We start from the raw sequence: 17,231 nt of genomic DNA on the forward strand, positions 1-17,231 counted from the left end.
AAAAAAAAAAAAAAAAAAAAAGAAGAAAGGCGTCTAGCCTCTTCCCACAGAGGAGAATATGTAGTTTGTGTTTTTCCATGTTTGAAAAACAAATTGGTTTCATAGCCAGGCAGTCTACTTAGTGTAAAGTTTTTTGTTGGGTGAATCGCACGGATGTACTCCCTGGGGTTATGGAGTTTAGAATCTAGTCAGGAAGAAGAGTTTTGGGGGATTTGTTTGTCTTACAAAGTCATGGACAGAGACGGGAGAGTATTTGGAGGTCAGACAAGGTGGTTTAAAGGCGGACAATGGGGAAAACAAAGGGAACAAGTATGACTTTCAGATCTTTGACTCGAGCTACTCGGTGAATGTAGGAACTGTTCACTGTGATGAGAGAGAGCATGGTGGTTAGATTGATAGGCCACAGACTAGAGATCATATTAATACCTGTGCCATAGGTAGTGTGGATTCAGTGAGTTAATATTTGTAAAGCCTGCAGGACAGTGTCTGACACTTTGTAAGCATGCAGCAATTATCCTCTGAGGTGAGAAAGATTGAGAAACAGGTCTGGAAGAGAGACTCCAGAATTCTGTTTTGGCTATGTGACATCTGAAATGCCCAACAGACAAACAAGTTTATACAATGAGAGGGTAACTCGGAGGAAAAGTTGAAGGCTCAGGTGGACATTTGGGATTCATCTGCATATAGATGTCACTGGAAACTATATGACTGAATGAGATTTCCTTGGAGATTGTTTAATAGAAATGGATGATCGTGGACTCACTAACCTCTAGGAGTGAAGTGAACTTTCCTTTGTAGGGAAGAATCAATCCCTTCCTTAAGCAGGAGGCATAAATCCATAAACCATATAATTTTGGGAGAGGGTCTTTCTCCGACCCTTTTTGCTTGGATGCTGAGGGAAGGGGAGGGTCATCATCTGCTGGGAGGAGTGATAGAATCTATTTAACCTCCTGAGTGAATTAAACCCCCACTCTGTTAGCATTTATGATACCCACTCCAGGACAAGATCTACACCTCATGTGATGAAAAATATGATGTAAGGGAATGCTGAGCTGTGGTTGGGTTCGGTTGGGTAGAATCGGATTGCAAGTCACTAAAAAGAATTTTAACTGTGAGAGGATGTGTGTGATTCCTAGAGGCAATACTTTGCATACTGATTAAGCAATCATGACCTATTTAGTTTGATTTATAATGAAAAGAAAAATCTGTGGTATGTTAATGAAAGATCTTGGTATGTTTTAGTCTGCAGTAGGATTCAAATTGGAATAGGGACCAATGATCAGGAATAATTATGCAGCAGACTGAAATTATTTCCTTTATAGAAAGATCCAGGAATACAGGAGTAGGGCAAGGAGTCATCTGTGCCCAGGGTTTGCTGTCCCCATTGTTCTTGTCATAGTTTTTTATGTGCCTAGGTTTGAGAGAATCCGAGGACCCACAAAAAAGTCCTTCCCCTTTTATATTTTCTGCTGCCTTTTGATATTGTCTTTAGGCTTCAAGGAGACATGGGGGAGGAGGGTGGTTTGGGGATGAAGAAGGAGGAGAAATTGAATCTCTTCTGTAGACAGAAGTAGGAATGAGGAAATGCAAATTTGTGGTGAGCTATTCAAAGTGATAGGCTTCATTTATTCAATAAGTGTTCTGCTTTGCTAACCAGTGAAATCTCCCCACTAATAAGCCCTCTGAATTGTGCCACAGTTCAAATGGTAGAAGGTTTTGGAAAGGAATTTAAACTATCCCATCACTATTCCATCTTTTTGAAAACTTAGTAACTTCATCTTGTATAAAGAGAAGTAAAAGCCTCACTCTCAGCATTTAAAAAATGCACAGCGCTTGAAAATTGAAGTTGAGTTTATGATTTATTTACTCTTTGATTTTGTGCTTCTAAGAGTTCCAGGCCATCATGTTCAGGAATGATTATTATCTCTTTTTATGAGAAGCGTAGCAGCACTCTTGAGTTCTGAAGTGCCAGTGGAGATTAAAGACCTAATTTTAAAAGATGTACATACCCAATCTCTCACACAGTTCATTCTTCTTACCTTTAGGCTTTCATCTTATTACACAATTCTTTTTTTTTTTTAGAGTCAAGAGGTAAATTTATATTTTCATAACATGTTTAGGGAAAAATAATTCTAAATTTTTTTTGTATCTTTGGTGAAATGCTGCACAAGCAGCCATTAAAGGATTGCTCTCTTTTAAATCTCATAATAGAAAATATATTCGTGCTATAAAATATCTTCTTGTAAAAAGATGCATTTTTAATTTTTTCTTCTAGTTATGTGTACAAAAATGCTTTAAGTCAAAACAATTTAGAAGATGACATGCTTTCTCCTTTTGATTATTAATACTGACTTTCAAATTAATAAGACATGAAAATTCAACAGAATGCTTTTTATTTGGCTTGGAAAGAAAGACGCTTACCCCGCGCTACTGAAGGTCCCAGGATCCGTGTGCTGGCCAAACAGCTAACCTGTCCTGACTGACTCTCTGAAAAGTAAAGCCTATTTTTCTGCTGACTTTCACTGAAAAATAGAAAGCTTACTTGTACTCAAAAGAAACAAAAAAATCTCCCAGTAAACCGGTCTTAAATGAGTTAATGCATATGAAGTCCTCAATAAATGTTTGTTGCTATTGCTATCATGGTTACACCTTTGCCAAAGAAAGGTTTAGCTTTAGCCCTAGACCAGATTTGAGCTTTGTTGGGAAGTACAGGTCCCTACAAAGCTGTTGTTTGCTGGAATGGCTTTAGAACACACAGGGGTGAATTTCCCTTCACCACCTTCTGTGGATCCTCTTTTTAAATCTGTTGAGGAAAGGAAATTTTCAAAGTAAGCAGAGAGAAGGAAGATGAATGTTTTACAGGAGATCATGAGCTAGAACTGTGTTTCTTACTATTGCTCTCTTTTGCTTCTAGCTACAAGAAAACACATGAAACCCTGAGTCATGCAGGGCAGAAGGCGACTGCAGCTTTCAGCAACGTGGGGACGGCCATCAGCAAGAAGTTTGGTGACATGAGGTACTGCGGGAAAGAACTGTGGGAACAGTGCTAAGCCCTTGGCTTTCTGATTGAAGGGAACATCTATTGGGTGGTCTTCTTGATATATTTTTAAAAATTTTAATAGATAAAAATGTTGTATGGCTGATATTGATTCATGACTAAGATAAATTTTTATATTGGGATTTTTTTGCCTAAAGATCAGTTTAGGGGCCTGGTCCTAAAAATGCCCTTTTCACTAGGACCCGACCTAGTAAAAATAGAAGATAGAAGTTAGATAATGAGGGAGATTTCAAAAGAATGTAGCACACACTGAATCTTACTAGCTAAAATTTAAAACATAAGTTAAAATATACATTCAGTGGAGCATGCTCTAATAAACTATTCTAAGTTACATATTTTTATACATCCATGTGGTGTATTTTTTCTGTGCTAAATACATACATATTTATTCTTTTGTTCCAATATGGTACCATATAATATATACTTCTGGTAGTTTTCTTTCTTCACTTTATCAATATTTTGTGAATATCTTAATAAATATTTATTATACCTTCAGTTTTTAATGCCTGCCTTCGTGATGCAACACCTTCATTTTTAATGGCTTTATTATCTTCCTGTGCATAGTTGTAGCAACACTTTTGATTATTTTTACTATTGCACATTTTGATTATTTTTACTATTTCACTATTATATAAAATAAGGGTGAACATCAAGGTTGATTTTGAACTGGGAGCCAAAAGTTCTCACTGTAGGCACCAGAAAAAAAAATGTGGTATTGGCCATTTTTATTTTTCATATTATATACAAGGAAGTTATCTTACATAGCATTATTAGTCTTACAGTATTTAAACAAGCAAAAACTATAAGACTAAATACCTATCATAGTTTATTTTGAATTTGGTTTATATGCTTTGGCAGATTTTTCTTTAGAAATCAGTTTCATTTTTCTCTCTAGAAACTAAATTCATTTTTAAAAACTTTTCAAGTACATTTTAAATTTCTTCTTTTTAAAAAAATCTGTGTGTTTTTCTTTTGCTGGATTCTTAAACTATTACTTTTTTATAAAAAACAAAAAGCTTTTGATACCTAGAGGAAAATATTTATCCTTGCATCTTTATATTTATATATATCTTTACATATGTATATTAGTATCTTAAATGATTTTTTAACTTCAAAAATTGGATTGTGCCCAATATTCATGCACTGTCTTAACAACTAGGCATTTGCAAGGCTAGAGTTAAGTAAGGACATGTGCATGAATTTGAGTATATTGTTTTATCTTCATTTTTACTAATGCCACTGCAACAAAAAGCATTTGAAACTTTTCAGAGGCAGGTGTGATGAACAGATAAACCTCCTGAATTTTTACTTATCCCTAATTTTATTATAAATAAAATTTGTTGTCATTTTGATGGTATTGTAACATTTATCTAAACTAACTAAATAGTCCCTTAAAACAGGAAAGACCCTATTACGTGTTATATCTGAGAAAATCTATTTGGCCATGTTTCTAAAAATAGTTTTGTATATACCTACTTGAAATCTTTCACTTGAACACTGGAAATGCAGCATAATACTGCTGACTGGAATAGTGTTTCTGCATCTTTAGGGGACCTTACAAACACAACTGACGCTTGCTTAGAATATGTATTCCAAGGTCAGAGATTTTGCCTCAGTACAATGAGGCCTTGGGTGGAGCCTAGGAATGTGTATATGTTACAAGCTCCCAGGTAACCCGGCTTCAGGTCAGGTTATGGGGAAGACGGATGTGACTTGGCTCACCAGTTCCTGGGTGAAATGGAGATAAGAGTAACAACATCATTGGGTTATTATAAAAGTAGTAGAAGAGAGTCTGGCATGTATTATGCACTCAATAAATGTTAGTTTTTCTCTTTATTAAGTGAACATCTCAGTTACAAGGAGACCCCACATCATGGAAATTAGGGAGAGTCCATCCACAGGAGCCCACTGTATTTCATAAAGGCTCTAATCATTGTTCTTCCAAATAGTAAAGAATGAAGACTGTGTTTCATATATGTAATACGTTGGCATTCGTGTTCATACACTAATTGAGTATAGGATCAAGGTTGTGTTGATTACCTTTCCTCCTGTTTCAATGTGGCTTTGTTTTAGCATAATGAATAACCTATTTCCCAGGAGTTCCAAACTTTTTATTATTAATAGTTACTACTCCACAGATACAACACTTTCATTATAAATTGTGGCTAAAAATATTGGAAAATGTAGCCTCTGTTAGTTACTTGAGGCTCAAATACAGCCTGAAATATTTTGAAGAGTTTGAAAAATTCAGAGCTATAGTTTTATGTAATATTTGATATTTTTGTATTTCTTTCAAGTTATATCTAACATTTATATATAAATGAGGATAACTCGTGGTGAAAGCAAGTTTTGCAAAGAAGTTTTAGTTTTAAATTATGCTAAAACAAGTAATATACATAAAAGTGATTTTGAAGTTGCTTAAGTTTAATTAAAGACTCTTAAATGAGAAAAATTAATAAGTTTTGACTTTTTGTTCAAATTAATGTGCCAGTTTATAAAATGATAGTGGGGAAATGTTAAAATTTTATCACAGACATTTTCTTTTAAACTTCTTTTTGGTTAAAAATGTCATATTATTCCCTTGTGTATTCTGGGACCAAATTTCTGAACTTGTTCAAAATGATTGCCAGCAAAATTCAGATAACTTGGAAGAAAAAACATACCTCTCAGTTTTTCATTAAAACAATTCCAATGGATACGTACAGTAAGATTTTGAAAACCTAAAATTTAGATCTTCTAATAATTGAGTGGAAAGCACTATGTTAGAATTTAGTTTATATGTTTGTAAAGATAGCTTTACAAACTTAACAAAACTTAACTTTTGTTTTGTAAAGATAACTTTTATGTCCCAAGCTAAGATTTTCAATTTAACCTGATTGTCATGGAATTGCCTCGTCTTTCTCCATCTGTAAAATAACATTGTTAACACCTGCATGACCAAAGTGTTTTCCTGCGAAGTTAAAACTAGTTTACATTTATGAAAGTATTCCAAAAAAATACAAGCTGTTGGAATCATTTTTATAATCATATCGGTATCTTCTTGGAACTTCTTAGTGACTTTGTTCAAACGGTGATGCGGTGGGGACGAAATGTTTGGAGAAGACATGCAATTTTATTGGAGAGTCCAACCATTGCTATGTATCCATGGGAATAACAGTTAGAAGCAAAACTTATAACAAGTTGGTAAAATAATCTGTAAGACACATGAAAAAGTCAGGATACTCAGAAAAGAGTGGTGAATGGTGTTTCCCAATCTTTGCTTTTGGGGCTCCGGAAAGGGGACTACAATGGCGGCGTGGTTGCTGTGCCTCCTGTGTGCTAACTGCTCTGCTTTTCTCCCCATGCTGCTGGGCTGCAGGTCTCACTCCATCGGGTAAGCACCGCATGGCTGCATGTGGGGCTCCGCCCGCTCCCCTGCTGCTCCCTTGCCGCCCAGGCCTTGATGCCCAGGGTTTCTTTCACAGCGTGCCTCCACCAGAAAACTCTGTTTTGCAGAGAGTGTTCATGAACAGAAAAAGATTATAGGGCACCTACTACATTTGAATTTATTTAAGTACACATTCATTTCATTGCTGAACCATTTACACCAATTTCACTTGCTGAGCAATCTCTTAGGAATCTTTTTTCTGCACCATTTCTTCCTACCTTGGCAGAGGTCCTTAGAATTGAAAGAAGAAAAAAAAAAAAAGTAGAGATTGAGAGTGGTGGATTTTTACATAAAACTTGTAGAAAGTAAAGTTGACAAACAGAAAATTGTTTTCTCTAGATTGTCATGTTTTTTTTTTCTGTTTGTTTTTGTTTTAGATTGTCATGTTTCTTTGAATTTCTTGTAACTGTTGATTTGTGCTGATGCTTCCCTTGCAACTTTTTGTACCTTCTGAAGTTGGAAGGGAGAAAGATTACCAGGAAAGCACATATGTTAAGAAGTTTGCATTTGTCAGTCCCAGGCCTCTGAATTAAGCCGCCTTCTACCTGGAATCTTATTGTGTACTTTTGTTTTTGAATTTTTTTCTAAGAAAACTGCTTATGTTTACAGAGATGAGCAGATTTGGCAATGCTGATGGGTTTCTTTTAGTGATGCTTTTGAAATGTAATTTCATGAAATATTTTGCCTAATAGTTTCTAAATGGAGTGTCTAGAGTAAAAACATAAGCATCCCCAAAATTTCTTCGTCCTTTACTTTCTGCATTCTAGTAAAGTGCTGCCCATACGAATGACCTCAGTGGATATTGTCGGGGAAGGGTGACACATATGATCCCTGACCTTTAGCTTCTTAGAAAAGAGAAAGTGGGGACGTTGTTCAAACATGTGAAGGGGAACCAGCCAGTGCTAGTGCTCAGGAGAATGGGTCCATTTTTCTTCCTCTCTCTGCTCAGCCTGATTTCTGAGTGGAAGTCAATAGAAAATAACAGGGAATCAATCAGAGGGAAGATGAGTCAGCTACTGTGGGATTAGTAGGATGAGAAGGCTGAATCTCTTAAACTTCTCAGGAAAGTTTTTATTTGCACCAGATATTCCTGACAATCGAACCAGAATGGATGCAGAAGCCCCTGCCCCTACTTTGCCCTACGTGAATTGTGTCTGCCTGGTGCATGCTTCCTTGAATGTCTTATGTTAACTACCTGCCTTCCTCTGGACAGTTTCTCTACAATGGAATGATTAGCATCCACCTGCCTGGCTCTACTTCCTGGGTGCTGCCCTTTTCTCTCCTTACCATCTTCCTGAGCAGGAGAAGGGAGTGGAGGCCCAGGTTGGGCCTGGAGAGGATGCCCATGGGCTACTGGGCCACCTGGGGGAAACCAGACATTCCCAAGTTTCTTGGTCTAGGGAGCTTGCAGGAAGTAAAATAATATGCAACCATAGATCATCTCTTCCTCATTTATACCCTTGAAAGCTGGCTGTGCCCCATTATACCAAAGGAAAACAAATATCATCTTGGATGGGTGGGCAGGGAATATTTCAGATATTTGAAATTACTGTTTTAGAACTGTGAATGGGGAGTTCTTCATGTACTTATATTGTGCCATCTTCTTTTTTTTCCCCCCTTTAATCTGCTTTTGCCCTGAAGCTACTCCATTCGCCATTCCATAAGTATGCCTGCCATGAGGTAATGTGTGTAAAATATTTTGTATAATATTAATGCAGATTGTGTTTCCAGTGTTTATTTGTATTTACTTGTGGGTTTTTTTTTCCTCCTTTATGTGGAAGGAAATTGCTGAAATGCCATATCCTGCCTCATTCTCTTTTCTGATGGTGTTCTGGAGAAAAGGCTGCCAGTTCTATAGACAAATAGTGTAATGGGCTTGGGCTTCTGGCCTGACACACTGGCTTAAATCCAGCCTTTCCTGTGTGACCTAAGACAAGTAAAATAACTATCTCAATCTCCATTCTCTTATTCATACATTGCAAGATATAAGACCTACCCCATATGGCGTTGTGAGGCATAAACAAAGTAACCTGTGTAAAGCACTTAGCACAAGATCTAGAACATTCCAAGCACGCTAGCAAAGGTAAAAATATATTTTCTTATTTTGGCAGAATTAAATGCCAGCCTGGGAGAAAGTTTATATGAAAAGATAGGAGATTGACTAAGAGGGCTAAAGTTCTAGAAGGGATATCATTAGGATTTTTAAGGAAGATATTAAGGTTAGGTCTGTTGAATAGTAGAGTGTCATTAAAATTACTGGCTGGATGAAAACTTGTGAGAAAGACATTCCCAGCCTCTAGTTTGCATGGCTGAGTAATGCAATCAGATAAAATCAAACTAATAGTGATAGTGTATACAGGAAAGAAAGTTAGATTGGGAATCAGAAGATGCAGGTTGTAGCCCAGCCGTATCATGGATTAACTTTGTGGCCTTGGGAGAGTTACCTCCATGGTATCAGTTTCATTGTATTTAAAATAAGAGGCTAGAACCAGATTTACTCCTCTTCCAAAGGTGCTCCCAGAGCCCTAGAGCTGCCTAGAGATCAAGCATATTATATATTGTGGTTTGAATACATTAAAGAGGGGGCTCAGTTACTTTAAATAGTTTGAGACCACTGAAGCCAAATTCTTTGCAGTGCTAAAAATTTGTAGTTGTACATGATTCGATTAAATCTTTTTAAACAGTTTCTCCCTGTTCTCCAGCACACATTCTAGTGTAATTTAATTAGAAGAATGTTCTGTTATGCCTGATGAAGTCTCTTCTACACTGGGGTTATTTGTTTAATTGGTTGATTTGGAAATTTAACCACAGTATTTGGTTCTCTGTATTTGGTGGTAAATAGAGAGTATAGATTCAACATTGCTTAGTTCCTCTTTGAGGGTCTTGCTCCCCCTAGCATAAGAACACCCGAATTGATTAGTGTAACCCAAGGCTCTGAGCTCCTTTATGTTTCAAATTTTAAGTCTGGGTGTCCAAAGAAGGCTTGCAAAAAAAAATAACATGTTTTTGTTCTATGAACCAGGAATCCATCTAGTAGTGGCTTATGGGTCAAATGGAGTCCCCATGAGCTTTCCTGGAGTTAACTTTTTTTTAAAAAATGATTTTACTCATTGAACATATACCCATGAACCATAGGCTTAACCATCTGCCCACCATGGGCCTGTATAGCCATGGGCCTGATGGATGACAGGCAGTCACATGGGCAGGCTTGGCCACATAAAACCTGCAGTGGAAGTGAAGTACCAGTAAGTATATACTTTTGAGTCACTGAAGTATAATGTCTATTATATCATCATGAAACAGTTATTCTGGATGGGTATTCATGGGAGTTTGACTCATGTTTGAGTCAGACACAAGGCTTGATGCCTTCCTGGATGCTCTGAGCTCATCATTGTTCATCCATGCAGCCTGAACACAAGGGCATTTCCGACCATGTGGAGTGTCAGAGACTCAGGAGACAATCCCCAACAATGCCAAAGTTCACTAAAAAAAAACTGTATATTCTCTATGTTAGTTGTCTCTGGATATAAGAACCATGCTTCACCCCACACCATACAGTGAAACCCATATTTTATAGCTCTTCTCCTTTTTAAAGGAGTTTCATCAGGTCATTCCTCTTATTTTACTTTTTTTGCACTCAAGAGAGAATAACATGTGGCTTATGAAATATAGTGACATTTAGTTGAATTATTTGACCTGAAAATGATGGAGTCCTTGCATTGAAAGCTGACATGGATTCAAGAGCTGAGATACATTTAGTTCAGTTCCTGTTTTTTTAGTTGGACTTGGTGATATTTTTAATGTTAATGATGTCATTACGCTGCAATATCATGTGGCCAAATCCAGTATGGAAAACCAGAAAGTGCCAAATGAAGTATTTAATGCTTAAAGCAACAAGATGGTATATGGATCATTTAACACAATGAATGAGCCACAAATAAAATGCTGACAGGCTGTTTGGTATGAGAACAAATAGGTATATCCTCTTTGGGAGAAGAAATACCACATGCTAATAACACCATTTTGATCAGGCATTTGGTAGGTAATTGGACATATTTCAACTTAAAATAATGAAAGCATTAACTTTCTGAGACACCACTTCATGGAAATTGTCAAAATGATTACTTCGTGAGGCATGGAAAAGAAAAAAAAAATGAAACATTTTTCCTTATGCTATTTCTGTCTTGTCTCACATTTGCTGAAAAAAATAACTTTAAAATTCCAAGTGGTAAAACTCAAACATGACATTCTTCATACAGATTTTCCATTGCTCACTAAAAAAACTGAGTTGGGAAGAGGAGTATTGTGATAAAAACAAATTAATTGCTAAATGGAAAATTAAGCTATCATTCCATGGACTCTTTGGAAATGATTTACAGTGTACTATGGAATTATTATAGTTGTATCATTGCCAAATGCTGTATTTACTCTACAGTTGAATGTCTGATGGTTTTTACCTAGAAAAATTCCATGTCAGGTTCTGGTTTCTGTACATAACCTAGCAGAAATGACATAGGTTTTTAAATGCGGTAGGTGGAGGTGGCGAACACACGGGTAGCTCTGGTGCAGAGGCGATGTTTACAAATGAGAGCAAAAAACCAAACAGCATGGTTGCTAAGACAGCTAGGTCTTTAGAGCTGACCTCTCTTTTTTTGTTATTTTAGGAATTCTCCTACTTTCAAATCATTTGAGGAGAGGGTTGAGACAACTGTCACAAGCCTCAAGGTACAGATGAAGTGAATTCTGTGTGAGTGGGTCCATTGATTCAGGACAGTGTAGTCATTGCTGCCATTAGTTCCAAAGGCAAGCCAGGGCCACCAGCATTCTGTTCAGCCAGGAAGGCAGACCTGTGTAAAGTCAGACCTTTTTCTTCACATATAAACCTATAAATAAAACCAGTACTGAATAGTGTTCCTGTATCCTTCGAGTTGTTTGTGTAAACCATTCAAGGATGAATTGTCCATAAAAGTGAATTGGAGTTTGTGTTTACCTCTTAATCTCTTTTTGCTATGCCCTCAACAGTAGATATGTGAGAGATGATTATGGATAGGATAAGGCTATATGAATTCTGAATTTAGAGTGTGAGTAAAGTTCAGTAACAGCCCAGAGCTGCTGTGGTTTGGACATGGACCAGCAAAAACAAACTTGGTACCATGTATTATACTGCCATCCAATACCTGTCAGCTTCTCAGACTTAATTACTGAATTCACATACTGAGCACAGCACAGTGTGGTTATTGTGGAGGTAAAATTAGGGTGAATCACAAAATGCATTTTATAATCATGCATTTGATCCCTGGGTATAAACTGAAAATATGCCTATTGCATGGTAGATGTTAAAAAAAAAATCACTAGATATATTGTTTGAGCATAGGTAAGTTAGTCTACACAGGAAAAAAATCAAAAATAAAATCAGTCTAGTTTTAAAATGTATCAAACTTTTAAAACCAGAAAAATCACTAAAACTATTTAATTCTAAGATCATTTTTTAAAAGGCTATCACCTAAACAATGACTTAATTACATCTTGATGTCATTATCACTATTTTGCATACAATCTATTTCTCTATTGTACTGTTACTGGGAAAATTAAGAATATTCATGATCTTTAACCAGATCAAAAGCCACCACATGCGCATGCTGATTATTCCGCTGCTTCTGAACACTCTCGCGTGTGCTGCCTGATAGTGTATGTGAGCTTGTAAGTTACTCCTTACTGGAGGTCCCAGATGCTCTTACTGATCTGGATCTGGGGAGTCTCTCTTTTAGGGGAGGGTCTTTAACCTAGTCTCCTACTTCTATTTTATTAGGTCTGTGATCGGGTGTTTAAGGCCCAAGAATGAAATTATTACTCAGAGTTTACCATGCTTTCATTGGTTTCATTCACCAGCAGTTTCTAGTTGTGCAGTTTCACTGCTCTGCTTGTCAACATCATCACTTTTTTTTTTTTTTGAGACAGAGTCTCACTGTGTTACCTGGGCTAGAGCGCCGTGGCGTCAGCCTAGCTCACAGCAACCTCAAACTCCTGGGCTCAAGCAATCCTTCTGCTTCAGCCTCCCGAGTAGCTGGGACCACAGGCATGTGCCACCATGCCCGGCTAATTTTTTCTATATATATATTTTTAATTGTCCAGATCATTTCTTCCTATTTTTTAGTAGAGACGGGGTCTCGCTCTTGCTCAGGCTGGTCTCGAACTCCTGACCTTGAGCGATCCACCCGTCTCGGCCTCCCAGAGTGCTAGGATTACAGGCGTGAGCCACTGCGCCTGGCCAACATCATCACTTTTGAGTGTACAGAAACCAGTAGGAGCCATTAAATTGCCCTGCTAGTAGGGAATTCCTTTTTAAAGGGAGGGACATGCAGTGTTGTGGACATTTCTCTTGGTGGAGTATCAAAACAAAAGGCTCCAAAATCCCAGGAGTCAGTTTCTCAACATTTGGTTTTCAGCCTTAAACCACCCGAGGAGGATAGATTCTGTTACCTGTTAGACAAGTTCTGACATAGGAAAAGTAGTACTTTTTAGGTTTTCTTTAGAAGGAGATAAGAAGAAGCAAAAGAAGAATAAAGAACAGCCTATTTTCATTTACTTTTAGGAAAACGGTAAGCTCACGGCTCACATATGACATAAGTGTTTGATCCACACTCCTGGCCTCTCACTTTCTCACCTCATCAGGATGGAAGGTATAGAGCCTGCCTCCTCCTTCAGACATGCACATAAGTAACTCAGCCCACTGGACACTGGCCTTCGTCAAGACCCACTGAAAGCGGATTCCGTGCTTGTTTGAATGTCTGTGGTTTAATAAGACTCACATCCCACACACCTCCCGTCTCACAGCCAACGCCTAATTCCTCTTCCTCTGCCCACCCAGGCAATGGAGAATAGCTGATAATCATGCTCTGTGTAAAACCTCCTACTTCCTCAATAATTAAAAATGTCTCATTCCTTTTTCCTTCTCTAGATTAAATAATAGATGTGTTTAACCCCTCTTCACATAGCTTATTTTCTGCTGTTTACTTTTTTGTTCTAAATCTAAATCCAGAATTTCTATTGTTTGTCAATTATGGATCCTTAGGCTGTTTTCTGCTGAGGGATTGACTCATGAATCAGTAAGGGTGAGAGGAATTCCTTGCAGGTCTGTGTGCTGCATTTCCGTTCACATGTCCTGCTTTAAGCTTGATTTTTTAAAACGCCACTGATAGGGAACCATGGCCATATTTATGTTCTATGAGAAATAACGTTCTGCTGTGAAGTGAGGGCAGCTCCTGCCATCTTCTCACTCACTCAGTCACATACCGTGTGGCCTGGCAGTTGTAGCAAATCAATTGTTCTTCCTTTATACCCAATTCTGTAGATAGTTTGTTTTCCCATGAAAAACTTTCCAATCCTAGAAAATTTACTTCTGCCTACATCCTTGCATTGCATTAATTGATGGCACCGCAGCTGGTGTCACCTGTACTATTTCATCCAGAGCAAACAAACAAATAAGCAGATGCAGAACCAACTCCTGTGAAACCACATTTGGTATATTCTATCATGTTCCAGGGAATCATGAGCAACTGCATCCCTTCCAACCACTGTGCATTCATGTCAAGCAGATCATATGTTTAGTGCATCTACTTTTTGATGAATATATTACATGGCCTGAATCAACACCTTAAATAAAAAAAGACAAGATATATTATACTTTTTTGTTTCTTTGCGTCTTCTCAATCAACTATTTTATTATGAGAGATTAGGAAGCCCAACTCAGCAATTCAAATGAAATTTTATGCAAAGAACAATTTGGGGGACAAAGTGACAAATTCTTGGATGGAAAACCATTATGCAGGGGAGGGTTCACAGTTCAGGAGAGGTTTATTGTTCACATCTTTGCGTAACCAGGTCCTTGCCTAAAGTACTGCAGCAGGCGTTCATTAAACCCACATGGTTAGGAAACCCTTTTATTCCATCCCCTCTTTGCCAAACTGATTTCTTTCAAAGCAGTTCCCTCCTTCTTTATTTTACTATTATTTTGAAGAAAAATCAAGAAGTGGGAGAGAAGAATGAAACAAAGCCCAGAAGAAAACATCAGTAACCGGTATTTGCCTTACTGAACATTGTACCTGATTTCTATTGCAGAACAGAAGCAAAAGAGCACTTGAATAAAAAAAGAAGAGAGCGAGAGTATGGGAACTGTTAATACAGTAGATTACATTGAATTAATCTTATTTGCTTCTCTCAGGAAAGAAATAAGCACAGTGAAAAATCACATAGTTGAAAGTATCCCTTCCCACCTCTTCCCAGTGCTAAGAGAACAGAGTAGAGGAGGACCAGTGCTCTATGCCAGAGGTCCACAAACTCAGCCAAACCCAGCTGGTCACCTACTTTTGAATGACTCATAACTTGAGAATGTTTTTTTTTAATGGTTAAAAAAAGCAAAATAAAATATTTGTGACATGTGAGAATTAAATCACATGAAATTCACATTTCCATATCCACACATAATCTTATTGAAACACGGCCGTGCTCATTTACTTCCATATTGTCTGTGGCTGCCTTCTACAACAGCTGGCTTGACTGTCCATGTCAGAGACTACGTGGCTCCCGAACCTAAAATATGTACTATTTGCCCCTTCACGGACCACAAGCAGAGTGGAAAAATTCAATTTAGTAACTGAATTTAAGAGGCAGAGAGAGATTTTAGTGACAATTGGAGAAAAGTGTTTGTTTTGTAATGACAAAACTGCTTTGAAACGCTGTTTTAAGTTTTTAAAAGGGCAGGCCAAGTGGCACGGACACATTCCCCAGTGTTGTTCGTTATGTCTACAAGCGATCACTTTGGGGACAGCAAGGTGTAGAAATCAGTTGGCAATAGCAACATTATCTATTCTATATCTTCCCTTTCCTCAAAGGTTTTTCCATGTTGTGAAAAACAATGGAAGGGGAAGGCTAATGTGATTATTAACAAAACTTGCATTAAGCATTTTGGTCCATTAAATATTCTTTCGAAGGGCTTTCAATAAGGATATTTTCCAAGATACTTAATCATATTTTTAAATTGTAAGTTGATTTCTTCATGTTTCTATGCTTAGTCAATAACAAGTACCAAGAAGAGAGTCTTGTAAAGCATCGTAACTTTGCATTTTAAGGACTATTCCTACTATAAAGGCAATGGCCTAAAAAGCTGTGAAATTACCAGTGCTTAAGACTTGATCCCTCTCCAACTTTCAAAGTAGAGACCAGAAATTATGTTCCATTGAGCCACTCTGAGTAGAAAACCTAAGTTTAAGTCATTTAAGGATGTTTGCACATTTGTAAAATTGGAGGAATCGATCTAAAATCTAGTTCAATTTTCATTAGATCGGTTCTCTGGGTGAGTGGAGGTAGATGTTGCAAGTCCTCAAATCTGATTATGCCCTGAAGGGACTGGAATCCTAGATGTAGAAGAGATAAAGAGAGCATTGCTAAAACTGTGCAAAATTCATGTTTGGAATCCTCTCCCAAAGCCCAATTATCAATGACATTCTAGCATTCTCCTAAAAGGAAACTAACTTGTCTACATTTTTTTGCCTCTAAAAAGTATTCCTGAATTTGAAAGTAATCAAACTTTTGGCATTCTTATAAAAATATTACAAAAATGATAGGGAATGACTAACTGCATGTTTGCATCTCTGCTCGTTTCAGACGAAAGTAGGTGGGTCCAACCACAGCGGAGGCAGTTTTGAGGAGGTCCTTAGCTCCACGGCCCATGCCAGTGCCCAGAGCTCAGCGGGAGGCCCCCGGCGGGCGGAGGAGGAGGAGCTGCAGTGCTAGGTCCAGCCAGCCTGGGCCGTGTCCACAAACCAGCCACTGCCCGGCCTGTCTCTGCCCGCGCGTATCCAGATATGAAGACCAAAATTCCACTGGGAAAAACCCAGGCCTTGATGTTAAAATGGCCTCTCCAGAAAGTTTAATAAAATGATTTCCATTTGTATTTGTGTTGACGATGGACCATTTAACCATCACACGTCGGTATTCATAGATTGTCATCTTTTAAAATGTCCCACCTTGAGCAGGTACACAATTGGTCCTAACTCTTGTCTCTGTCATTCATTGTATATTTTCCAAACATGTAACTCTGATTTGCTTTGATCTTTGCTTGGCCTCCTTTGCGATGTGCATGTCCTTGAAGGCTGAGTGAACCGTGGGGATCGACAGGATGGAGCTCTTTATGACTGTCTCCAGCAAGTGGGTGACTTACTACAAATCCCATCTAACTACTTGTGATCTCCTTCCCCTACATCAGTTATGTATGTTTATTTAAGCAATTAAAATAATTGATTTTAATGATGACTTTGAATTCTTAATTGCTTTAAGTCTTCAGGGCTATCGATAACCTTAAAGGTTGGTAGCTATGATGCTACAAATGCTATTTGAAATGAATTTCTGTTAATTTGGTGAACGTGAGAGGATATGAAAGTAAATATAACCTCGGCTACCCTGAGGATCGCTAGGATGTTAAAATAACTTCTAATCTAGAATTGTTTCCAATATACATAGAGTAGTAGTTACTCAGGTAAGGGACAGATAGCTACAAAATGGCAGAAGTGGCGTTCTGCAGCCCTTTCCAGCATGCAGATTGTATGCATGCATGAAAATATCTGGTTTTTATTCATCCGCTCAGATTTCTGTGGTAACTTTTACCTTACATATTACTTGCCTCTCATTTCTTCTTCTAAATGGGAACATACATTTGTTATTAGGTAGCAGGGATATAGCCTTAAAATA

The 17,231-nt window shown here is 37.7% G+C and overlaps 1 protein-coding gene across 5 annotated transcripts in view; it reads left to right on the top strand.

The window, feature by feature from the left end:
* The window catches only part of TPD52L1 (tumor protein D52-like 1), an 83,648-nt gene extending 66,855 nt beyond the window's left edge, over nt 1–16,793 (top strand). For 2 of the 5 annotated variants that reach the window (XM_012660800.1, XM_012660801.1), the window contains exons 4-5: nt 2,915–3,016; nt 16,149–16,793. In XM_012660800.1, coding sequence (XP_012516254.1) covers nt 2,915–3,016; nt 16,149–16,158 — 112 coding nt within the window. In that variant the 3' untranslated portion in view covers nt 16,159–16,793. Of the gene's footprint in view, nt 1–2,914; nt 3,017–8,126; nt 8,166–11,149; nt 11,211–16,148 lie in introns of all 5 variants that reach the window. The other 3 variants (XM_012660798.1, XM_012660802.1, XM_012660799.1) reach the window with 3 other exon arrangements.
* Nucleotides 16,794–17,231: the final 438 nt, after the last annotated feature.

The sequence above is a fragment of the Propithecus coquereli genome, unplaced genomic scaffold, assembly GCF_000956105.1.
Source record: "Propithecus coquereli isolate 6110/MARCELLA unplaced genomic scaffold, Pcoq_1.0 Scaffold68, whole genome shotgun sequence".
Classification (NCBI taxonomy): Eukaryota; Metazoa; Chordata; class Mammalia; order Primates; family Indriidae; genus Propithecus; species Propithecus coquereli.